Source organism: Rhopalosiphum padi, chromosome 1, assembly GCF_020882245.1.
Source record: "Rhopalosiphum padi isolate XX-2018 chromosome 1, ASM2088224v1, whole genome shotgun sequence".
Taxonomy (NCBI): Eukaryota; Metazoa; Arthropoda; class Insecta; order Hemiptera; family Aphididae; genus Rhopalosiphum; species Rhopalosiphum padi.
In genome coordinates, this window is record NC_083597.1 from 45,836,581 (window position 1) to 45,863,545 (window position 26,965).

Below are 26,965 nucleotides of genomic sequence, written 5' to 3' on the forward strand. Positions count from 1 at the left end.
ATAAAAATAAAAATAATAAAAATTTTAATAATTAACACTATACATAATTATTAGTTACTACTTATGTATAAAACTTATGTTTATAATATATACTTTATGTATATAATAGTACAAAGTGTCCGCGTTCTGCATTTTAAACAATGGACAGTACAAAGTGACCGTTTACCATTAAAAGAATCTAGCAAATTTTTTATCATCCACTCATTTGGTTCTAATGTGTTTTTAAATATTTTCTTGCTCACAACAAAGTTAGCGTCTCAGGATTTTAAAAAATATGTGTAAGAGAAGTTGCTTCTACTACTTTCTCCAGTAGCTACTGTTTCTTGTTATTTTAACTGTTTTAATACCATTTTATACCAAATATTTTTCTTTTCAATAAATTTCCAAAAGTCATCAAAAATTTATTGTCTTTCATTTTATAGGAATTTGCAGTGTTTGATATTTGACTTAATGCAGTTTAATGAAGTACAAGCAAGTTTTAACGTTTTTTTTTCACGAATAGTGTCATGGAATATTGATTTTCCTTTCCTGTGATATCTTATGTAATCTTGTTCATGCATTATTTTTGTTATAGCTCGCTTTCTAGTCCATTGCAATTTATCTGCAAACAATCTTCTTTTTTTTTTCCATTACTAACACAATTGGTATCTAAAAATGAAAATAATAATATTATACTATACTGTACATAAAAACCTTTGTTGAATTAAAAATAATACCTGAGGTAATCACATCATTATCCGCAATAATTTCATTAGAATTATTTATATTAGATAATTCTTTATTAAAATCATTATAGCCATCATGAGGATCTAAAAAATAATTTTTAAATAAATATAATAATACTAAAAATAATATAGTTTTAGTTAAAATAATATCTAAGTAATCATAATGATAGCTTCATTACTCTTATTTGTGCTATTGAATTCTTCATTTCGTTATCAAAAATCTATTTTTAAAAATTCTTAGGATCTAAAAAAAAAAATAAAATAATAATATTTATCTTATTGTACACAATAAATATTAGATTTGAGTTAAACATTATTACTTAGTGAAACTATATTAACATTTTCCACGATTTCATTATCATTATTCATACAATTTAATTTAGGTAAAATACCATGTATTAAAATTTGATTTGTCGTATCCTCATGAGACTTACTTGCCAAATCCAATAATAATTTGCATCTATTTGACTGAGAATATCGATTCAACATGATATACAACAATTATATAATGAATAGTACAGTATTACTGAAACAATTAAATCGTACATTTTAAAATAATATATTGTTTTATGATCCTGTATTATAATATATTATCTAATACGTGTGCGTAATATTATTGTTGACAACATAAAAGGATTACATACCTGTAACCTGTTTGTTCAAAGTTTTATAGTAAAAAAATAATAGTATGAACTTGGATCAAAAGTCCGGTAAACCATCAAACACAAAATAAAATTATACAAAATATAATATACAAGGTATTCCAAACAGTGTATTTAGATACGAGGTATCACCACAACCACATTTACTCTAGAGGTATGACGGTAACGATATGCACAATTTATTTGTATGAGCATTTGAACAACTACATTGTTACTTTTTATCACATATTCATATTGTGTCTAGCTATTGATACAAATTATTTATTACTTGTAAAAATGAAAAAATATTTATTTAATAAATTAAATATAAATGTATATATTTTTTTACCAATTAAAAATACCTATATATAAATTTAGAATGATGAAAGATATGAAAAATATGAGTGTGAATTTTAGATTCCTCTAACACATTTGGTTCTAGTTGTCGGTTTAAATTGTTAAATTGCTTTATAGCTCAAATTTTTACCAAATTCGTTTAAGACCTAGAAATATGTAAATTATTTTAGTTTTGTATCTATGTAAATTTTTGTAAGTTTTTGTAAATAATTTATATTATCAATTGTTCAATTGCCAAAAAAAAAAACTGTGATCAATAAGTTAGATGACTTAGTCAGGAAAACTTTACAATAATAATAATAATAAAAAAAAAAAAAAATTGGAGTTATAAATCCATAGTATTTTTAATTTAAAAACAAGATTCGAAAAATCAGTACAAGATTTCTCATGAGTATTTTACTGAAATAAAAAAAATAATAATAATCGTTTAATTACATGAATTATTGAAGAGCGTTTGGATTTAAAATGTTAAGAACATTTAATATTAAATATTAGTCCTCATAAGATTTATGTTATTTTATTATTAGTATTAAAAAAAAAATAATAATAATAATAATAAATTGTAGAATTTAAAACCATAAACCATTATGACTATTTACAACTAAGTTATAATTTCCTGTACACATTGACATTTTCAAAATATTTAGACTAGTTGTATTTATATCGCACATTTACTGAAACCATTCTATGGTATATTATTATGATGCTGGTATTGACATATAAGTTTTAAGTGATGGCAGAGCCAAACATTTATTGATGTAGTTGCCATACAATAATTAGTATGGAAAAATTTACAAAAGCCACAGCGCTGCTCTAATGTGAAACACGTATTGTGTAAATTATATAATAATACTTAAGTTTCAATGGAAACATTGTCATGTTGAAAAATAATTCGTGAAATTTGAACATTTCTGTTCTGCAAAGTACAAAACGTATTAGTGAGCACAAGTTTTCGTCGCATTAACAATGATATGACAATTTCAAAAACGCTCATATTAAGTATTCACTCGTGCAATATGTATTATAGCACAATATACTCGGATTTAGAACATTATTAAAATAACAACTAAAAATCTACCCAATATAATATATTAATACACAGAATACCCAGAAACTTATTCAGATAATCCATACGGACTTTAGGAATTGTAATTATAATTATTACAGGTACCTGTTTATAATTACGATTTCGATGTTTTTTATTACACTGAATAATCATTATTATATTTATTTATGATAGGTTGTATGGATATATCATAACTCGACCTTTATCTTTTTATAGATTACTATCAGTAACGATAAAAATAAAATGTAACATCCAATAACCAATTAGTTTGCGCACACTAGACTGATATAATACAGAGTGGTTCTTTTAACAAGGAACACTCATTACCTCAAACATTTTAATCTTATTAAAAATATTGTTTTACATAATCTGTAGTCATTGCAATAAAACATTTAAAATGAAAAAGTATTTCTTACTGTTTTACCGTTATAATTTTTAAATACACTTTTTGAACGACACGTATATATTTTATATTTCACAATATAAAACTATGCAGAATATTTTTTTAAGAACATCGAGGTTTAAAAATATAATTTTTTAGACAAATAAATAAATAATAAGAACTAAATTCTTGTATTTATGCCGAGATTTAGATGTTATGATTTTTTTTGTGATTTAATAGAAAGCTCCCTTTATGTGGAAAATATGTTTGAAAAAACGTAAATTTAACTATTTATAATTATTTTCTGTAATATTTTAAAAACTAAATAGACCGTAAAAAATATTCAAATCTATATCCATTTTTCTCTTAATTTTTTTGGTACTTACAAGGATATTGTATTAAGGCCGGCAGATTTCATTTTGCGTATACGATCTCTCCAATAGGGTCTGGGTACTCGAAAATAATGTAGTGATCCCGAAACATATCGAAATGCATTGCCGTCTTTGATGAATTCATTTTTTTCGTAGTCCACATAGAACCTCTTTTCACTGTTCTAAAAATTAATACGATACAAAAGTATATTACCACTATTTTTACTGTTTAAAATATAAAATTGTATCTCTATATTTTATTTATTGTTTTTTTTTCTATTTAGTAAATTATGTTAATAGTAGCTTATTTAAAGGTATATTTTAATTGTGTATAAAACTTACTACATATTCAATGTGAAACGACAATAACAGCGCTAAACAACAATACACTAAAATCGTAGGCATTATAATATAATTAATATAAAAATCATTAGATCATCACAAACGTTCAATTGGAACTGCGTTAAATTTTCACTAGGATGACTAATATTGCAGTAAGTTATTTAACAATCCATAATATTTGATAATTACGAAACAGAAAAAAGAGTGGGAACTGGGAATATTGTATATAAATTCATTTTTCAAAATTCAACTAAACGAAACTCAAGTCCAGAAAATAAAATTGGTAGATACATAATTGTTTTAAATCGAATGATGGTATTGATATTTTATAATAATTTGCATAGATAAATAACATCTCGAGTAATAACAATACTCGAGATTTTTAAATTTTCAATCAAGGGCGATATTAAAATACGTTATAATATCACAATCAATTGATATGTTTAAAGTTATTCTAATACACTTTAAATGATTGGAGAAATCAAATTATGTTTGGTTGGTTATGCATAGATTCATTAATAGTGATTGCTAATCAATAATTGGAAATTCAATTTCAAACGAATGTTAGTTCGTTAATTAACTTTTATATTATATATGTATGTGTAGTAATTAAAATAAAATATTTTATTAAAGAAATTTTATATACTTAATTGCCTTTATAAGACCAAAAAAAAAAAAAATCGTTTTTTTAAATTCTAAAGGTACATACATTAATAATATAATATAATCCATATCAAAATAATAATATCAATAGTTTGTATCGTTTATTACTAAATAGTTTCACTTTTCAATCGATTTTTTAGGTTGATTTAAGTATTTTATATTTTCCATGTCTTACAAATAATAATAGTTTATCGATAAATACCAAAAATTCAATCAAATAAAAAACAATTATTCATAAAGTTTAATCAACAACAAATTGGGCACCCCTCGAAATCCCGAAAATTATTTATGCTAATTTTCATTTTCACTATACGATTTTTTATTAAACTGGCTTCGTGTACCAATCCTACACCGTTCGTCGATAAATAAATAAATTTTAATTTGTTTTTATGATATCATATCAGCCTCTATAAATAATTGTTTATTTACAACATATATTAGTATATATATTAGATGTGAACCTGACACGTGTAACGGACTATGGAAGTACGTAATTATGTAATATTGCCTACATGCTCTTAAATCTTTCGCGCAGGTATACAACCTACGTTTTTCTCTAATTCAGTCAAATCATATGATTCATTCCGATCGGTTTATTCAAAAATGGTTAATATTTTTAAAAAGGTCGATAACTCCAAGCCGTTTGAAACTGAGTGAGTATTGTCTATAATCTTCATTATAACTGATTTATAACATGTATATAATATTATATAGTTTTATAAAATTGATAGGATACAAATCACCCGGCTAACAGCACTAACGGTACTATAGTACCGAGCATTCGTATAGTGCGCCAGATTTCTTTAAAATGCTTCGTCTACATTACCTATATAGCTATTTATACGTTCCAATAAAAACTAAATAGTAACAAAACAAAAAATAATTCTTTAAAAAGTGTTATGTGATATATTTATAGCGATTCTTGCACTATTTTCTTGCAGAATAATTGTTAACAGTAAATGAGATGATAATAATAATAACTAAATAATTAAATCATTGTAAGACGAATACATCGATCACTTGATTATAATAATAAATTATAATTCTGATACCTACCTATAATAAAATTGTATAAAATGTGTTTTTTATTTTAAAAATAAACCTGCAGTTCTACGTTTTTTATTTGCATCCTTAAATCTGTATGATAAGTAATAATATTTTGTTAGGTAAGTTTAAAGAAATATTGCCTTCGGTTCATCGTTTTTTTTTGTTGCTAAATGATTAAATAAATGTTTTATATTTAAAGATCAGATAAAATCTTTATATTTTCTTCGTGTTTTTATAATTTATTTATTTATTTTTAATTTTAAGGTACCATTTATAAACATACATATTACTTTTTTTAATTTAGTTTCAAACTCTGATTACATCTAATTAATTTTTCTTCTATATAAACTTATAACAGTAATCAGTTTAAATATATCGATGATTTTGTGATGACATAGACACGCTCCTGGTGAGGGTTTAGTTAGGAAGCAAGGGAAGGGGCTAATCCCACCAAATATTTTCATAGCACCCATAAATATACATTGAATAAATTGAATAACTAATAAGTCAAGAACATTTTTTTCGCCGTTGAAATGGAAAATATTTAAAAATGAGCTGTACAACTGTTTCTCAATTTTGGTTATTCCCAATATTGAAATAGACTTTGTCGATTTATTACAGAACGACGATATATTGGAATTATGTCACTTAAAAGAAAGATCGTACTGTATTAAAATGCTTCAAAAATAAAAATACTGTGACCCGATTAATAGATATGATCTAGAGACTAGAGAGCTATTTTCGATTTTTATACCACGTTGAATACTTACTTAAAATATAATCAATTACAAATTATATTGTTTTTATCGTATTTAATGGTATTGGTGTACAGATTGGGGAGGAAAAAACGATCAAATAGAATAGAATAAATAAAATAACAATTATAACAATATAATAATAATTACTAATAAGTATGTATGATACAATGTTGATTTAGCGTCAAAATTCAGTACTTTAAATGGATAGTAAGATACGTAGTTGATCTATCGTTTAGATATCGCTCTTATGTAATCATTATATTAACCAATTCCTCCACCAGATATTGTTTCTAAGCGTTCTTCAATGTTATATCAGGTAGTATTAACCTGTCCACAATCGTTAAAAAATGATTCTACTATTCTCTGTGTATTTAACGAATCATTTCATTATCCTTGTTTGGTTCTTAATTAGTCGATAGCGGTAAATATGGCACTCGCGTATTTAAAACTTACAACTGATTAAGTTATATAGGTATATATTTTAATTAATGATGCATTATAATTTAAGTATTTTAACTAATGTAGATTCTATTTGATAACGTATTTCACAATTCGAATACGTATACGTTATTACAATCAATATAGTGCTATCAAATATTTCGATATTAATTACCTAAAAAATAATAGTTACCTACTAATTCAGTAATCTCTGAAATGTCAGGTGTCAAGTATAATTTATAAATGTATGATTTTAAAAATGTAATCAACTCAGATTAATGATATGCCTACTTTGTACTTATAACATAATTTTAATACATGACTTCAAAGTCAAAATTGTAATTAAAAATAATTAACGAATTATAATTATTCATAATTATTGTATAATCTGATCTTTATATATTATAATTATTATAATATAGGTTACCTAAAGAATAGGTATTATAGAATTTTATGAACACTAATATTTTTTTAAATATGATTCAAATTACAATTTAATTTGCAACGATGGGTAATATTTGTATGGTTTAGTAAGAACCAATATTAATTGTAAGTTCCCAAACTACCATAGAAAGTTAAATAAATGAAAAAAGAAATGCTTACAGTTATAACTATAATAACTAATGCGTACTTAATTGTTTCTTAATAACATACATAATTATTTAAGTAATAGAAAAATAAAATCAAAATATTTATGTTCTAGTCCGTTGCTAAAATCCAAGGCAGAAAAACAACCATTTTGGAAGAAACCATGGTTTACCCTTTTTATAGTAATATTAATAATTGCTATTGCTACAACTGTTATAGCATACATATTTTACCCTAAAAATGGTTCACCAAATACCATTAATTTGGTCGAACCAGAGGCAAATCGATTTATATTTAATGCGGAGGTTAATATATTAAATGTCGAGGTCAAAGCACAACCAACCTCTAGGGTGTGGAGCGTGGCAACAACTAATGGAGATTACTTCAAAAAATGTGCCCCATTCGTTACCTGTAGCCCAAACGATAAATACAGGACATACAATGGTTCGTGCAACAATTTGCAGAACCCGAACTGGGGTGCAGCTTTAACTCCATTTTACAGGCTGATGGACGCCGAGTTTAATGATGGTAATATACGATAATATTTATTAAAAAATAAATTTAGTATACCTATTTATTGTTCTTACTTTAAATATAATATTAATACGAATTGCTCTCTAAAAACTATCATTTGGCGTTTATTTATGAAAATAAATAAAAACCACAGAAAAAAATGTAAAACTCTGTTAAAACACACACATACACACGCGCGCGCGCGCACTGTTAATACATTTTTTTAATAAAATATTTTATAATACTAAATAGAAAATTTAACATTGATACATTGATAAATTACCATAACGTACTGAATATTGCATCATTGTAATTTTGAATTACAAACCAACAAATAATAAAATTCTAACGCTCATATTATATTAAAATTTAATAAAATATGTGGTTCATCTTAGTTATAAGTATTCATAGAACTCATACATTTTTGAATTTTCTGCACACTTTATTTAAGTATTAATAACTGCAGTTGTTAAATAATGTGTTTATTATAAACACTAAGTTTTAATGTAATGTGTTTAATTTATTCAGGTAATGAAACGTTTAGAGTTCAATTGGACGGAAGACCATTGCCTAGTGCTAGGCTAGTAGGTGTGAAATTATTTTATATGAAAGACATCCGTAACTTCGATCATGAAAATAATGAGTTATTAGTTCCGTGGGGACAGTTTTTGACACACGATATATCGTTTTATCCTGATGATATTCGAAATGCTACTACTCCAGGTATTATTTAATTTGATAAAATAAATTATTACAAAATTATTTTTATAAAGATAAACATTCTTTAAATTGCCACGTAAACGAAAGCTTATTTTTCAAATATTTATAATTTATATTTTGTGAGAAAAATATTTAATTGCAATAATACTGTAAGCTCGTTAAAATAAGTTTAAAAAAACAAGTTTTTGTATAGACGTAGCATTATGAATCCAGATGTATATATATTTTTTTATACATTTAATATAATATACATAAAATTATAAATTAGTATTACAATAATTAAACACCTTTTAATATATCTAATTGTGTATAATTGTAATTTAAGCTGATTTGGACCACTGTTTTGAAAAAGACAAAACTAAAATTCCATTTGAATGTAAAACCGCTATAATGATAGCGAAAGATGACCCAGTATATGGCCAATATAATGTATCACTGTTTAAATTTGTTCGATCTATGCCTTCAGTAAATTTTAGTTGCCCACTAACACCCAGGACTATTGTAAGTATTAAAATAGCCATTTATTCAAATCTTCGTAAAATATTTAACGATAAAGGGACAATTTTACTAATTAATACTTATAGGTACGTCGTCTAATACTTAATGCATTATGTATTTATTTTTATCATAATTTAATTTAATTTTTTTTTCTTTTACATTGTGTGTACAATAGTTTATGAGATGATTTAATTCCATTATTAATGTAAACATTTAAAAATTGTTTTCAGCTCAATAGAAATACACAATATATAGATGCATCTCACGTGTACGGTTCAGACAAAAGTATAGCTGATGGTCTTCGAACATTTGAAAATGGTAAACTTAGATCACGGACATTAAAAAACGAAGAATATTGTCCACAAAATCCTGATTCGGAATTTAAAGATGGCCCATTAGGAAAATCTAATATTCAATTCGCTGCAGGTAATTTTAATTTGAAAATATAATGTAGTGTAAATCATTAACTAATTAAATCGTTTTTTTTATAGGCGATAAAAACGTCAATCAGAATTTGGCTATTGCATTGTTTCAAAATTTGTTTTTAAGATATCACAATCATTTGGCTGATGAATTACAGAAATTAAATCCGTCGTGGTCCGACGAAAGAGTTTACCAAGAAACACGCAGAATTGTCGGTGCAATTATACAAGTCATAACATATGAGCATTTCTTGCCAATTATTCTAGGTAAAAAAAAAAATGTTATTACTTAATTTAAATTAAACACTACACTTTTATAATAATAAACAAAATTACAAACATATAAAGCTCTGAAAAATAATACAAAACTGCACGTAATACCCATCTGTTATAACTGCAAATAATCAAAAGCATATGTGGTATTATAATATTTAATAACCACTAAATAAAATAATACAATAATATGAAAGGATTCAAGTTGTTTAAATATCTTTTAACATATTTTAGGCGACGAATACATGAAAGAGTATGGACTGACCGGACAGACAACCTATGATCCTTCAATTAATTCGGCTTTAGCACAAGAGATGACAAGTGGTGCATTTCGAGCTGTTCACAACATTATTCCCGCCAAATTCAAGTATGATTTTTAAGCTAATGAAATAAAATAAATTAACTACTGACTTATTGTGATTACCAGCTTTATGAGTGCAAACTATTCAATCGTCGATGAAGTAGAGCCATCCAGAGTGTTGCTGCAGCCGGACTTGCTTATAGGAAATTTCGATAACATGCTACGAGGGTTCTTGGAAACGCCAGGCCGAGCTGTACAACCATCCTATAATAATTTGGTAACATTATAAAATATAATGTTTTATTATCATTATTATTATTATTATTATTATTATTGTTATTTATATATTAATAAATCTTATAAATAAATTTCAGATTACAAATATCGTGTTTAAAATACCTAATTTAGATGGATACTCAGGATTTGATTTATTGTCTTACGATATTCAGAGAGGCAGAGATAATGGTCTTCCACCATATAACAAAATGAGATACCTTTGTGGATTAAAAAAAGCAAATACATTTAATGACTTATCTGATTTCGTTTCTCAAGAGGTAAAATTATTACGTACATTTTTCAACAGATTTAGAAAACAATCGAAAATACTATTAAATCTCCGTTATGAGTACTTAAAATAAAATATATTTAATATTCAAGTAATTCTATTTTAATAATATATTTTGTTTAATTAGGTATTCAAGTTCTTACGATTTTATTACACGATATATAAATTGTTTTTATGAATTATTTTCTTTTAGGATATTGAAACGTTGAAATCGTTATACTCTACTGTGCATGACATAGATTATATTGTTGGTGCCCTCTTAGAAAAACCCAGAAACGGTTCAATGGTTGGTCCATCAACTGCATGTATAATCGGAGATAGTTTCTATAGGTTTAAAGCTGGTGATCGTTTCTTCTATGATATTCTAGGACAACCGGGAAGCTTCACCCCAGGTACAGAAAAATAAACATACACATTTTACATAATAAATATTATATTATTATAGCAACAATACATCGGATTAAAATTCATTTTTTTTTTTGTACTTACAGCGCAAATTAAAACATTGAAAAAAATTACACTTAGTCACGTTATGTGTACATCGTCAAACTTGGGCCATATGCAAAAGGAAACATTTAGATTTGTTGACCATAAGTAAGATTATTTGTTTCCTAAAATAATAACATAAAATATTATAACTTATACTGTAAGTTATAATAATATTAATATGTCTTCTTATATTATTAGGTGGATGTCAAGTATTAAGTATAACTGTAAATCATATAAGCTGGACTTATCACCATGGAAGGAATTTTCGTAAGAATTATTGTATCATAACATAATTACTTTTGATATAATTTTACTTTTTATGAACATCAAATATGATAAATAAATGATTATACAATAATAAACGTTTTAATATAAAAATGTTAAATAATTTGTTTTCCTTGTTCAAAATATACCTTGTTCAAATCTCAACACACACACACGTTTAAAAATATACGTTATCTACATTTATAATATTACAGTTAATACACATTATACATTAAATTATAAATGGTGTGTGGAATATAATATATCTATAACGATGTTATTTTCCATGAATTATAATGTTTGAGGTGTTTAATTTAATTAATGATTGTTATGAGCATTCATTGGATGAAAAGGAATAACATTAAAAATAATGTACTATGTAATCTGAAATCAATAAAATGTGTTAATGCATTTTGTAATCTATCATGCCTTTAAATGTATAACAAGAATATGTTCAAAGACATGGTCCATGGTGTTATAAAAAAGCAATACAGATACATTTTATTACGTTTTCTTTATAATATATTGTCATTGACAAAACTTATAGCTGATAATGGTAAAGAGGCTATAGTCAATATTACACGAAACTCTTTGAATATAAAATTTTCAAAAAGATCTAACAATACTTATTGTATTACTCCCGTGTGGAGTTTATATGTACCTACATAAAATATTTAATTAGGTAAGTATTTGCTCGATAATAAAAATCCTAAAACAATAATTGTATAATACAGTAATTATAATTGTAATTTTAAAATATACTTAAATAAATCTCAAAACATATTTACTTTTGATACTATTTATAAACAATTTTAAAAGTATTCAATTAATTTTTGTTTGTCGTGTATTTCGTATTCTTTCGTATTCTGTATAAAGGTTTACTAAACTTAATTTTTAGTAAAGTATACCATATATTTAGCTCTAGCCCATTAACCCACCAACAGTTAAGTGGTTTATTGTTAGAGCCCTGGAAATTAGGGTAAAATGTATGGTTGATTAAATGGTGTGTAATGAGATTAGGCTTCTTCATTTTGGACATGTCAATACTTATATAGATGTATTATTTTTATATTTGTTATAAATTATAAGAGCCTACATTAATTAAATCATCTACCCATCTGAAATTATGCTAATTTATGCTGTTAGTGTAAGTATAATATAATATATTATATATTATACATTGACATTGTATTGAAATAAAATGCTATACATATTTTTTCAAATATTTTTGCACTATTTTCTCTATTAGCACTTAGAGGGAAAACCCATACGACATTAATTTAAGTAATTTATTTTTTTAAGCATTTTAATCTCAATTATTGACAAAATACGTCAATATCACGAATGTTTGCAAATTATTTTATAGTTAAAAATACATTAAATGTTCAATATTTATAGTTAAGTCTCAATAATTTAATACAAGGGTCTTCATAAGTAGTTGATACTGGATGAAAAATGTAGTGGATAACACAATTTTATCTTATAGAAATTTTAAGTTCTATTTTAGAAAAAAATAGATAAACAAAAAATAAAGATTTTACTTATTTTTTTTTGTAATTAAAATATATTTTTCATGGGAATTTAAAACATTTATCATTTATGGATATTAATTTATTTTGTATAAACAATATAATTTCCAAAATAATTTGATTAATAATTGTATACTATTGTATATTTAAACCACGAATCTATTCACACCTTTTACGGTAAGTTTATATTGACTGAAAATTTAATTATAATAATTAATAATGTATGATATAAATATCAAATAAGTAATGAAATAAATCCAATGTTTTCGGTAAAAATTATTTCAACCTACTCAACTGGTATAACCGTATAACTAACTAACCTTACTAATTGTTAAATAAATTATCTATAATTATAGCAACATAAACATCTCATAAAATATAGGTACTTATATAATAGGATGATGCTTATTATTTCTGGTCTTCCGTCAGAATCGTTTTTTGTATTAAATTTAGCAAATATATTACAATATTACAGTGACTTATTCATTAACAAGGTACACTCGAAATAAATTGTTTAACAGCTAGAATGATTACCTAATTTACCTAATAATTTTTAAAATATTATAATTGGTATTTGAAAATTTATGTTGAGAATATGAAACATATACGATTCACTTAAGTATAAACGATTTTAGTCTTCCCAATTGAATAATGGCTTTCAAAGCTTTGTAGAATTGTAAAATTATATAAAATATATTATGTTTGATACTGTTCATATTATAATCTGCATAACTTTAAGTGTGTCTATACTCAGAGTTGGACATTATCTAGTTATTATTTTTAATGTTTTAAACTCAACTAGATAGTTAGATAGTTAATTTTCTAATGAATTTAATAATTTTATTAAATTAATTTCCATACTACATATGTAGGTAATTACTTTATACAATAAAGTAAACTAATATATTATTTTTGATCCAATAATTTAGTAGACCTAAATTTAAAAATGCCAAAATTATGCGATAAAAAAAATAGTAGGACGAATTAGTTCATAATGATAAATTTCGCAATCACTTATGTGTAATTTATTAACAGTGAGTATAATAATTAAATAATTTTAAAGAAAGCTTATTAAATGGTTTTTAATCAAGTTAATTAATACATTTTTATCATATTAATTTTAAACTTAGAGTTAATTAAACTAGCTATATTAAGTTATAAGATTATCTAAACAAACTTAAATAAATTGGCCACATTTAATAAATATTTTAATGACTAGGTAGCAATGACGTGAAACACACACACACACACACACACAAATATTAAAGCATAATACTTTGAAAAAAAAAATTGTATCATAATAATCTATAAATATATACTTTAAATAGGTGGGATGATATCTTTATACCACTATTTTATAATGTCAGAGGCCCCTTCTCCCCCTCTAGATTATGCCTTTAGTAAAGCTGAAGAATCAAATACTCAGAAATGTTAATACTAATTAATGTTGTAATTTGTAATGCCTATACATAATAATGTATTTATTTATTTATAATAAAAATAAAAATTAACTAATAACTAATTTTAAATTTTATGTTAAAAATAAATACATAATATACCTGTATAATAGAAAAATAAGTAAGTATTTATTTACAAGGTTAAAAGAGTTACAAGTAAATAGTATATTGTTTGAAAATCAATGAAAATCAAATAAATAAGTGTTTTTTAGTATACAAAAATTTGTGAAGTGTTCAAGATTAATAACTTCTGAATAGTTTGAATTATGTACATAATTATTTGAGCATTGCTTTATAGCAGTGGAGGCCAAACAGTCGATAGTGGACAATTTCAAAGTCGATCATGTTAGAATTTATTTTTAAAGCTACGCGCACGAAAATTGATCGAGGTTGTAGCGAACAAATTGTCGATAAGTTTTATCTGTGTAATTTTCTATGGAAGTCGATCCTCAAAGGTGAAATATATTTTTAGTAGATCGTGATCAAAAAAATTTTGGTCACTCCTATTTTATAGCATTAAAACGGTAAAGGAATAAAGGATGTAAAAAATATAAGTATACTAAATTATTATATAATATGGTTAGGTAATCAAGCAACTATAAACCATATAATTGTATATGGTGCATTTAAAAATAAAATTGTTTACATAGTTCATAGGTGATATCAGGTACAATGTACTAAATTATCAGGATGCAATAACTAACATTTTTCTAGACATGAAAAAGTATATCAGGTGAATTATTTAAGTTTCGTGTTCCAGAATCTGCGAATTAAAAAAATAAGATCTGATATTGCGGTTTATATAGTCTCGGCGAACACCCAGTAGACTAATAATGCCTATAATTATTAGTTATTTCGTAATGCATGTTAGTTGTAGATGTTCTATTAGTTAACTATACGTTATATCATCATTAAATCAATCGTTATTGATCAATAATAAGGGCTATTATTGTTTAATCATAACAGAATCATATTAGATAACTATAAATATACGTTTGATTTCTAAATAGGTTATGTTAATTTAATAAATAAATAAAATTATAATTCAATTTATAAGTATCAGCGGTTTGATCTAATCCGTTCAATTAGTTGTGTTTATTTAATGTTATAACGAAGTACATCAACGTGTTTTATATACTATTGACTTTTAAATTTAATTTAATTTGGTAATTATAACATTTTCAGTCATTGTGTGTAACCATCGCTGGTTAACTCAACAGAATAAATCCCAATGAAATGGATTTTTCGTCTGGACGTGAAGCTCAGTAATTATTTATTTATTTATTTAAATTTTCAACGCCTCAAGGGCTAGGAGTACAGAATTTTATTCTATTTTATTTTATTTTATTTATTTTAAAATGTACATAATATTAATTATTATGTATACACACAAATAAGTCATATCAACATTTAACTAAACTGAAATTTTGTTTATTATAAAATAATAATTATTCTCATTTTAGACCACTGCTAAATCAAAACAAGTCGAATGTAAAGTCAAACCGAAAACTGCTTAAGTGGCCTTTCAATTGGATTTTATTTGGATTATTATTCCTTGGTGCTCTTTATCTTTTGTATGTCTTCATTAAGTATGAAATACAGCCAGCATCCAGTTACACCACTAAGGTAATTTGATTAAAATCCCGTCAAATCCATAGTTAATTTATAGAAAATATTATGTTAGACAATTTGCGTAATAAACTCGATTAGAATCTAGATATTTAAATATTTTTTAATAATATATTTTAATGTACACTACCTATACTAATAAGTAATAAATATTAAATAATCTAATAATAATAATAACTCTTTAATCACAAATAATTATACATCTTTTTTTATAAAAATAACATTCGATGACTTTATACATATTTTAAAATAAAATATATTATTTTTATATGAACAGGCTTTTTTAATTGTACAGCCTATAGAATTTACAAAAATAACGAAAAAATACGTGTCTGTCGTGTCGTGTATTTTTTAACGTAATATAAATTGGCCGTTTTAGTCTTGCTAGCATCATTCACTAACCATGATCAACCGAAAAATGTCCAGAGTTGGACTGAGTTGAACTTTTGGTAACGACACGGCAGACGACGTAACTATAAACCTAGATTTATTTAGGAACATTTTTCAACCAATGTATCATTTGTGATAAGTTATAACTATATAATTTTATTTTAATATAGTTTACTTACGTATGTCAATATCTTTAAAGTTTTAATTTTTTTTTATTAAAACTTAATTAGATACTTTAGTATAATATACCTACTATAATATGGCATATACAATAAACATATATTAAAATTAAATTAAACAAAACCTTAAAAACCATTCATAATATTAACTAATTAGGTTCTCAATCAATGTTATAATTTTCAAAAGAAACATTAAATACAAATTGATATTATGTATTAATTTAATAAAACGATCTACCTTTTATATTGATTACTATACGTAAAATAATAAAATAATGTTCATGTGCCTATCTATGCAAATAAATTAATAATTATAATTGTAAAATGTGTTTAGGTTTATATTTTTTGACATTATTGTTGACAAAAATATAAATATTAGAAAATAGTTTCAGTTTTCATACACGAGGACGTAAAAATAGTATATATAACATACGTAATAAGCAAAGTTCCACAGGGGGCTTATATCTAAAAAAAAAAAAACATTCCCCGTAATCTCCCACCCATATTTTGCCTATAGAGCGAAGTAATCGATTAAACATTGTCTGGGACACTATCATGCAACTTCAACCACTCATCGCTACTTTAAATACTTATAACTACTCATTTTAAAATTCAGTTTTATGATGTATCCAAAAAAATACTTTGCATTAGAATTTGAAATTAAAAAATATATTGTATTTAAAAATTAAAATGATAAAAAAGTACATTCTTTTAATTACTTTTGTAAAAATATATCAATTATGAATAACTTGTATTAAAAAAATCATCCAAGTATAAATATTTTAAAAACATACATATTATTATACCTAATAAGAGGCTGAATTCAGTGACGTACGCAGGTTTAGGGTTCTAAGATTTCAATCCTCCCCGAAATTTCTTCCTCCTCCCAAAATTTTTTTATATGTTAAATAATGTGTATATTGTCCATGGACTATGGTCTTCTGAACAAAAATCTAGCTGAACTATGAACTTATTAAGATAGTGTCGATAGTGCAGATCATGGCTGAATTAATTCTGGTAGTCTAGCTATGCCTACAACCATGGCTTATGCCATAGAGGATAGATCTATTAACAATTTTTTTTTTTTTTAGATTGCTATCACAGCAACATCGTGCCATATTTTATCAAAAGATAAATCATTATTCAAATATTTGATTAGATATAACATTTTTGTTGAAAATAAATTATAGAACATTAAATGAACTTAATTTTTATCAAGACACTTGAATGTTGATTTAACACTTATAAATTACAACTTATGACTCTAAAATTTAAGCTGCCAAGTTATTGATATAGTTTGGTATTTAACAACCATTTACAAATAATATGAGTGTTAAAAGAAAATATGTCTTAGTATTAATTTTTTTTTTCAAAAAAATGAATATTGCTAAGTTATTTTATTATATTGTTTATAGTATTAAACATATATTATATTATATGTTTTTATAAAATATCTTATATTTTAAGAAAATAAGAGAAGACAATTAATATAAAAATAAGAATTTGAAAGAATTATTTTGTGTCATAAAATGTTGTTGATATTTACTATTTTATCTATAAAGTGGTGGTGGTGGTGGTGGTTCTGTGGAGGCGGAGCCCCCCACGGGTCTCTAATCAATCCAAGGTGAAAATCCTGACCGAACTAAAATCCTGCGTACGCTACTTGCTGAACTGACATACTTACTTTTAATTTGATTCTAAAATTATTACTTAGTTCATGTATTATTATTATTATTATTATTATTCCTAGACACGGAATTCACTACATGTTTCAAGTGTTGCAACCACAAATCATGATTACTACAAAAAATGCGCTCCTCAAGTAAAATGTGATCCATTCGCTAAATACAGAAGCTCAAATGGATCATGTAACAATTTGGAAATACCTACATTGGGAGCATTAAGAACACCATTTTTTCGTTTGCTTAACGCTAATTTTAGTGATGGTAATAAATTAAACTATTATAGAAACATTAATTAAGTTACAACTCTTACAAGTGGTAAATAGGTATTATATTTGTGCTGCATGTCCGTTGTAATGGCCTTATATCGTTTGGGCATCGTCTGTTTACCTGCACCAAATTATCGTACATCAAATGCGCATCAATATTCTAAACAATAAAAGGGTATAGAAAATAATTTTTGGTTAAAAATTCAATGATCGCCATAAATCATATATAATAAATATTTACAAACAATTAAAAATAAATTGGGTTAATTAAATTGAATTGTAATCAAATAATATAAATGCACATAATACATATTACAGTAATAGTTATAATCGTACGTCTTTACAAGTCTCGTCTCCGTTTTACTACTTATCTAGTAAACAATAAAGTAACAATATGTACTATCAACAAAATATAATTTATATATATATATATATATACAACAATTAAATTAGTATTATTCTTTATTTTTAAATTTAAATTGTATGTCCTATTGTTATGCATCAGATATTTTATTTTGTATAATGTTCAACTACAAACAAATATCATAATGGAACATAAAAAAAAATGTAACCAGTACATTAAAAATATATATATAGTTTTTAATTAAAATAAGAAATATTTCCATATTTTAATAGAATTAATATAATATTTTAGGTGAAAAATTAACTAAAATAATATTAATAAAAAATAATAATTAATACTAATGTATTAAACTGTATATAAAAATGATTTTTTAACTTGTGATCACACAATTAATATTACATTAAAATTTTTAATTTTAAAACTTTTGATAACTATAATATTGATAATGAAATGTTGGTTAGGTTTAAACTCATAATTCTATTTTAAAGGTTTTTATAAACTTCGATTACAATCAAATGGAAGTGAATTACCTAGTCCAAGAGTGGTCAACATTGAACTCTTTCTGAATCGAGAAATATATAAGCCCGATGAAAATAATGTACTTTTAGTGCCATTTGGACAGTTAATAGCTCATGACATATCAGGTCTATTCATTGACATTCCATACAATAAAGACGGTACGCATTCAATTTTCAAATACCAACAACATAAATCGTTAAATTTCACGATTTATTTAAAATTATTGTATTTTAAAAAGTTAATTCACGCTGGCTTTTTGTACAGGTGGAGTAATAGATGGTTGCCTCGACGAAAATGCAAGAAAAACATTTACTCAGTGTCAAATGGTGGTGGATAACCCACCTGACGACCCTGTTTATAGTAAGCATAACATATCTTGCATGGGGTTATTCCGTTCGATGACGTCAAGGAATTACAGCTGTCCGTTGTACCCCTCAACGTTTGTAAGTATACAGAGTTTTAACATTTTCGACGTACATTGATAATAACCATGCTGGAAATTTCAGATTAACAATAATACTCATTTTATCGACGCATCTGAAGTATATGGATCGAGTGAAAAATATTCACGGCATCTAAGATTGATGGAAGGCGGACGACTTAATTTCTCAATTAACGGCAATGGGCAAATGTTTTGTCCATACTTAGATAGTCAAAATGTGGACCTTACCGTACATGATACGAAAGACATCGAATATGACACAGGTTAATATTAACTATACGTAAAATAAATGATGTTATAAATAATTTATTCCATTTATCGATGCATAATGTATATAACATATTTAATTTTCATTGGTATTTGTCAAATTTTTTTTTAATTTTAATTTATTTTTTATTTTTACGATTATTATAATTATTTTTTAAGTCTCTATAATATTCCATGAAACTTGGCATTCTGATTTTTCACATTTTGAAAATACTATTACCTATTTGAGAAAATAACAGTGATAGGACCAGTTTTTACGTTATAATACCAATGAACTCTCCGTTACCCCATTCAAGTAAAAAACGAATTTTAATCTTAAATATACAAACATTAAATAAACAATAATCTAAATAAATTCACATATTTTTTTAGAATTTTTTTTTCCAATCGATTATTAACACTATGACATTTGTAAAATATCAAAAGGTGCCCCATCACATGAAATTCACGATGCGGAAACCTAGGATAGCATAACCCTACAAAGTTTTTAGAATATATTAGCTATCGAACAAATTTTTAAAAATAAGTTTATAATAGTATGTAGTGTAGATTTCCAAAAGTGAACATTGAAAAGTCATAAGAATAACCAAATCCACATTATAATATAAAAAAGCGTTATCTGTTTTGTATAGTGGATAATTCTTTTATCAACAACACTCATTATTTCAAAATGTATTATCGCGTTTGAATTTTTTTTTAACATTATTTTTAGTAAATATAAAATAATATAAAATATATGCGTGTCAACATCATCGCCATAGCAAGTCAATTTTTCCATTTTCAGTTTTTTTTTTAGTAAAATAATATAATTATATCTTATATTATAAATTACCAAATTGTATAACACAAATTATAAGGCGCTTTTAAAGGTCATTTTTGTGATAAAATTCATTTTTAAGAGAATTTTTGGCTATTTAGAGCATATTTGTATGATTTTAAGGGCATTTAAATCTAAGCCCTAGTTATAACTTATAAGTTATAATAGTATTTAAAGTTTATATGAGAGGAGTTAGTAGTAAACCAACATTTTGCAAGGTCTTCCATACCACCCAACGACCCAACTCCGCAAATTTCAATTTTTATATATCAAAACAACACTCAGAAAAATATTTTGCTTTCGGAATATAAAACTATAAAGGTATGTTGTCATTCAAAATAGTAAGAAAACTTAAAAAATTAGAACGATTAAAACCATTAAAAAATATATTTTATTTTCAATGGAAATTATATTAAAAAAATTATTTTAATAAACGTTGATAAATGTTGAATAATTAGTGTTGTTTAATTAAAGAATCACTCTGTTAATATTTTTATCTCTATACACATTATATTTTTTGATAGTACGTATTATTATATGTTACTTAATTAAGTGTAATACATATATTTTTAGAAGTTCTTATTATTGTAACGTTATTATATACCTAAAATATTTAAAAACATTATTTAGGTAGGTATATTATTAAAACACAACTTTTCAATTTTTCAAATATTTGTTTTTTTATCATTACATTAATCAACACATAGTATAAACAATATTATAATTGTTAAGTTTTAATTAAATATTACTTATGTTACTTTGTTAACGTCATTGTAATGTTTTATTTTAAAAGTTTATCTATTTTTATTATTTCATTACAAAAATATAGGTAGTTACCTACTACCTAAAATAAATAGGATATCATTATTTATTGTTAATATTTATTTAATAATATTTTATATACACAACTATTAATTTGTATTTAATATAATGTTATGATTTATAACTGAACTAAAAGTAATCACAATGGTAGCAATTTACGATAAAATAAAAAAAAAGTCATGTTTTTGAGGGTTGCCTACCAACATTTTAAAATGTTCAAAAATAAATTTTTACGTGAAAATATTTATAGCCTCTGGGTTAAATTATCGTCTATGGGTGTATTGAGGATCGAAATTTTGTTTACAATATTAGATACCTGTGAGTTCTGAACCGATAATGTTTTGATTGTTAGTAAGTTACGGCCCGAGTAACTTCGCTGATTATCGATAATATAATTATTAGTAATAACCCTAATTTGAATAATAACTAACTGAATGATGATAGATATAACTAGGGCTAGGATTTCTATACAGTAAAAAATTATAAAATATGCAAAAATAATTTTTTTTAAATATTATTTTATTTTATTATATGTTATTATTACATTAAATATTAGCTTTTGTTATTATTTATTAGTTATTGTTATTACATTCTATAATTAAATATTTTTTTAACTTTTCAAATGTTAACGACCGATGATTAGATAAAATAATAGATTTATATTAGCTGAAACTTCTTTCCACACCACACGATGTTAATGAAACATATTTAAATGATGCTATTTGTCCCAGATTGCTGGGTTTAAAGTAATATTAACATATTTTTCTTACGTTTCATATTCAGCGTTTATAATGCTACACATTTTTAGTATTTTTTTGAATCTCTTATTCTTCTTTAGTAGCAAGTCCATTTTAATTTAAATAGGTAGTTTATATTTAATAACTTATTACGCTAAAAAAAAAAAAACTTTAAATAACGACCGTTTATAAGTTTACAAACTAGAATTCGAAAATAAATGAAGACTTAGTATTTAACAAACCAATAATAAAAAATTTAAAATTTAGAAAATGAAAACTCATAATTTTATAAATTAGGACTAATACAATAAATATATTTTTGGTAGAAAACTCAACCAACATCCTCGTGGTGTCTCCTGAGTAACAAAAATAGATAAAAATTCGGCCCACTACACGTACTTAATATTTTAGGGATTGGGAGGTATTTAACCAGCGTCGAGATTATAAATATAATCACTTGTTAATAAATTATTACACTCATATTTTGAATGATAAAATGTAGAAATTTTATACAACATCGTAAAATTGTTGAATAATAATATTTTAATAGGAAACTGAAATAAATAATATTTAAAAATAAAAATTGTATACTATAAGTTTACTAATATTATATACCTACGTAGTATTTTAACTACTTAAATATTTTTCTTTGATATATGTATGTGTGAAAATTATTCTTTTCCTCACTTAAATTCCCACAAGGTTAACATTTATATTTATAACGTTTGTTGAGTATGTTATATTCTACAGGCAAATTCTGTTCACAGGTGATCCGGATAATGGAAATCAAAATTTAGGAATATCATCAATGCAGAGTTTATTCTTAAGGTATCATAATTATATCGCTTTTAAACTTTCAACATTAAATCCTTATTGGTCAGATGAAATTCTTTATCAGGAATCTCGCAGAATAGTCATTGCAACTATTCAACGTATCACATATAAAGATTACTTACCTATAATTATCGGTATGCATAATATACTAATAACATGATAGCACAATAGAAATTTAAAAACATTCAACTATTCTGTTATGTATTTTTATTTTATATAGGAGAAGATTTTCAAGAATTATATGGATTAAATGAAGAGAATATTTATGACCCTACAATTAATCCAGGTACATCTCAGGAATTTTCCACAGCTGCTTTCCGAATTCTTCATTCACTTATACCCGTTCAATTCAAGTATGTAATAAATAAATATCATTCCATTTTGTGTATATTCCTTATTGATACAAGGTGATTCTTTTATAGCTAAAATTATTAATTTTGTCAAAATATATTGAGGTTTTTGGAAATATTTTTTTTAGATAATTTATAGTCACTGCACAATATTTAATGTAAAAAAAACTTTTTTTAATGACAGCATATATTTTTAATTTTATATTCTGAAGTTGAATTATTTTCTAAAAATAGCTATGTATAAAAATCAAATTGAAAAAAAAATTTTAATTAGTTGTCTATGACTTAATTTATGATTGTTTAAAATTTAAATGCCCGAATTAGTAAATTAATATTTTAAGTAGTACATTTTCCTTACATTCTGCTCATATTATAAAGTTTAAACTAATTAGTTCTTCATTTGAAATTACAAAAACCTCTTCTTTTTTAAAAAAACTTAAAAATTATGATGATGAAAAATATAATTTTTTTTGATAATTTTTATTTTGTAATAACTTCAAAATATCCAACAAAAAAAAAAAAAATACTTTTTTTGAATATAAGTAATTATTTTTAAAAGAATCATATTTTCTAGTAATTAAATTTATAACATTTTAAACTAATATTTAATTGTTGGTAACAGTTTTATAAATAAAGATTACAAAACAGAATTTTCAATTAACATAACGGATTGGATGAAAGAATCAAACTTATTACCAATACAAAATAATTTTGATAAATTGCTCAAAGGATTTTTGGAAACACCTGGGCGATTGCTTCAACCTTCGTACAATTTTTATGTAATTATGTTGTTCCACACGTGTCTATATTGTATAAAATATTGAAATATATTTGTATTTTAAATTTTCAGATATCCAACTTCATGCTTGCTAGATCTAACGAGCCTCCATATACAGGACGTGATTTACTGACTATTGATATCGTTAGGGGTCGTGATGTAGGCTTACAACCATATAATATTGTCAGACAATTTTGTGGACTGCCGTTTGCAAATGATTTTGAAGACTTAGTAGATCTGATACATATAAAGGTATAGTAAATCACCATGTATAATTAAAAAAAAAATATATATATATATATACAACTTATCATAGTTTTAATTTATTTTAGGATATAGCAAAATTAAAAGAACTTTATAGCTCAGTAAATGACATCGACTTAATGGTAGGTATTTTATTAGAAAAACACAGTGATGGTGCAATTGTGGGTCCTACTGCTCAATGTTTACTTGCCGATGGTTTTTATCGGTATAAAGCTGGTGATCGATTTTTCTACGATGTACAAGGTCAACCCGGCAGTTTTACTAAAAGTAAGTAGATCGAATACACAGAGTACAATACAAATATATATTGCTTCTTACTTATTTCTTGACATACATTTAATTTGAATTGTCCTGGAACGAATTAATACTTCGATTAAAGAAAACATACAGTCAGCGTGTTTAATCATATTATGAACAAAATTTTTTTAACGTGACTTTAAACCATAAACCGCTTGAAAAAAAAAAAATTGCAGGTATTTTTCATCAAGTGTACTCCACACTAAATTTACAAATATGAAGAGTTTATTTAAAATAACTCCTAGTCGAATTAGATCATTATAAAACATAAGATTCTTAATATATATTATAATAAAAATGTGCCTATAATTATGTTTAAACATTAAACTCGTTTGATGTAAAAAAAAAAAAATAAATAACCGATACTTGAATATTTTCATATCGTTAATATTTTAATGATATGTACATTATTTTTTTAATGAGTCCTAACATGGATTAATTGTGAACAATTTAGCATAGAAAACTAAGAGAGAAAAACATTATTTTTCCAATTTGGTAATGTAATCGTATATAAAAATGATTAGTACGTATAATATAACTGATTGAAGAAATTGTTGAATAAATTTAGTTTGGTCATGTTTTATTTAAGCCTATACGTAGAATTAATGTTTGAAATCGTAACAATTACTGACCGTTAAAATTAATGGATTTTTTTTTTTTGCTGAAAAGTTATCCTAACAAATCGGCATTATAATATTCGAGCATAATAAGCAACAGCGAACATTTGTTATTTATACTACCACAGAATAGATTAAATACTACCAACTTCCCTGGTTATCAAATAACCTTTGTAACCTATCATCTATTTAAAAGAAAAGTGTAACGTATGGAGTGCATTATACAACAACAACAACAACAATAGTAAATAGTAATTATATGTTTGTGTAGGCTGTAGCTACGGACGGGAATTAATCTTATTACAAATAATCGTAATTTTGTAACGATGTAAAATTTAAAACCGTCTTTTTTGTTCCATGACAACAAATTTCAATGTACTCTGTTGTAAGATAAATTTAACATAAATAGTAAATACATATAAATACAATTACTATACGCCCTTATAATAAGCAATAATTAAAACTAAATATTAAAATATAAAACTAAATACTGCACAAGTGAAATAAAATTACACGGTTTAATAGATAAATTAAACGTTTTCTAGATCAATTAAAAGCGATTCAAAAAATTACTTTTGGCCACGTGATTTGTGCTACTACAAATGTGGACCACGTACAAAGTGACATTTTTAAAATGATCGATCACAAGTAAATATAAATATAAACATTTATTATTTTTCATTGCTATATTGTTAATTTTTTTGTTTTAGTTTATACCCAACAAGCAAACTGAAATGTGATGATTTCTATTTGGATTTTGAGGCATGGGAAGAATTGAATGACCGAACAGAATTGTAATTTAATAAAGATAAATATTTACTACATTTAATGTCTATAAATCTATTATTTATTATTTTTTTATTTCTTGTCTTAAAATAATTTTCTCTAAATAATAATACTATCATATGTCTGTATTGAGCTTGAATGTGTATAAATTATAAATTATAAAAAACATTTGTCAACTCGATTGATTTCTTAACAATATATTTTAAAAATATTTTTAACGTCAATTGGTATATTTGGGAATAGTTTTTCATATTATATCCGAGTCAAAACGATCATCAAATATGTACCAAATGATTACTTTAATATTCTATACGAACACAGTAGTTTGATTGAATATTTGTGTACCTAATATGAATTCTGTGCAAATTATATTAAATTATATAATATGTCCATTACAGTGAATAAACGAACAACGGTCAATCATGGTCGTGTAAACATAAAACATATTATTATTGTAAGTACTTAAGTTATTTTTGTGATGCATTATCTTTCACCTGCCGGGAATAATGATGA

At 24.7% G+C, this 26,965-nt stretch overlaps 3 protein-coding genes and 1 long non-coding RNA gene across 4 annotated transcripts in view; 2 read left to right on the plus strand and 2 right to left on the minus strand.

Annotated features, from left to right (window-relative positions):
• Positions 1-4,055, minus strand: part of LOC132923872 (beta-galactosidase-like) — a 36,294-nt gene extending 32,239 nt beyond the window's left edge. The window contains exons 1-2 of the mRNA XM_060988221.1: positions 3,885-4,055; positions 3,558-3,724 (exon numbers count right to left, since the gene is read on the minus strand). Of these exons, the coding sequence (XP_060844204.1) occupies positions 3,558-3,724; positions 3,885-3,947 (230 nt within the window). The 5' untranslated portion in view covers positions 3,948-4,055. The remainder of the gene's footprint in view (positions 1-3,557; positions 3,725-3,884) is intronic.
• LOC132924617 (uncharacterized) lies at positions 115-1,427 on the minus strand. The gene is made up of 3 exons (XR_009661381.1): positions 1,160-1,427; positions 717-969; positions 115-648 (listed from the first exon to the last, which is right to left on the minus strand). It is a non-coding gene; the product is annotated as an uncharacterized LOC132924617 (long non-coding RNA).
• Positions 4,056-4,988: 933 nt separating the features above from the next.
• On the plus strand, positions 4,989-11,547 carry LOC132920669 (peroxidase-like). The gene is made up of 12 exons (XM_060983640.1): positions 4,989-5,200; positions 7,494-7,906; positions 8,420-8,614; positions 8,937-9,112; positions 9,340-9,535; positions 9,601-9,798; positions 10,039-10,171; positions 10,232-10,382; positions 10,480-10,659; positions 10,864-11,062; positions 11,162-11,264; positions 11,358-11,547. The coding sequence occupies exons 1-12, from the start codon at positions 5,151-5,153 to the stop codon at positions 11,428-11,430; spliced, it is 2,067 nt and encodes a 688-aa protein (XP_060839623.1). The 5' UTR covers positions 4,989-5,150; the 3' UTR covers positions 11,431-11,547.
• A 3,919-nt stretch (positions 11,548-15,466) lies between these two features.
• On the plus strand, positions 15,467-26,898 carry LOC132932292 (peroxidase-like). Its single transcript, XM_060998599.1, has 13 exons — positions 15,467-15,674; positions 15,873-16,035; positions 18,358-18,553; positions 19,411-19,599; positions 19,706-19,884; positions 19,948-20,146; positions 23,294-23,494; positions 23,581-23,713; positions 24,333-24,489; positions 24,561-24,740; positions 24,821-25,019; positions 26,212-26,314; positions 26,377-26,898. Exons 1-13 carry the CDS (start codon positions 15,646-15,648, stop codon positions 26,462-26,464), a joined length of 2,016 nt encoding a protein of 671 aa, XP_060854582.1. The 5' UTR covers positions 15,467-15,645; the 3' UTR covers positions 26,465-26,898.
• Positions 26,899-26,965: the final 67 nt, after the last annotated feature.

What these genes read in the sequence shown, in the direction of transcription:
- LOC132920669 (XM_060983640.1), top strand. Translation starts at nt 5,151, where the DNA reads ATGGTTAATATTTTTAAAAAGGTCGATAACTCCAAGCCGTTTGAAACT. An exon ending in TCGAAATGCTACTACTCCAG is followed by an intron (nt 8,615 to 8,936) that starts GTATTATTTAAT and finishes TTGTAATTTAAG; the next exon opens with CTGATTTGGACCACTGTTTT. An exon ending in ACCGGGAAGCTTCACCCCAG is followed by an intron (nt 11,063 to 11,161) that starts GTACAGAAAAAT and finishes TTGTACTTACAG; the next exon opens with CGCAAATTAAAACATTGAAA.
- LOC132932292 (XM_060998599.1), top strand. Translation starts at nt 15,646, where the DNA reads ATGGATTTTTCGTCTGGACGTGAAGCTCA. An exon ending in CATCCAGTTACACCACTAAG is followed by an intron (nt 16,036 to 18,357) that starts GTAATTTGATTA and finishes TATTATTCCTAG; the next exon opens with ACACGGAATTCACTACATGT. An exon ending in TAACGCTAATTTTAGTGATG is followed by an intron (nt 18,554 to 19,410) that starts GTAATAAATTAA and finishes TCTATTTTAAAG; the next exon opens with GTTTTTATAAACTTCGATTA.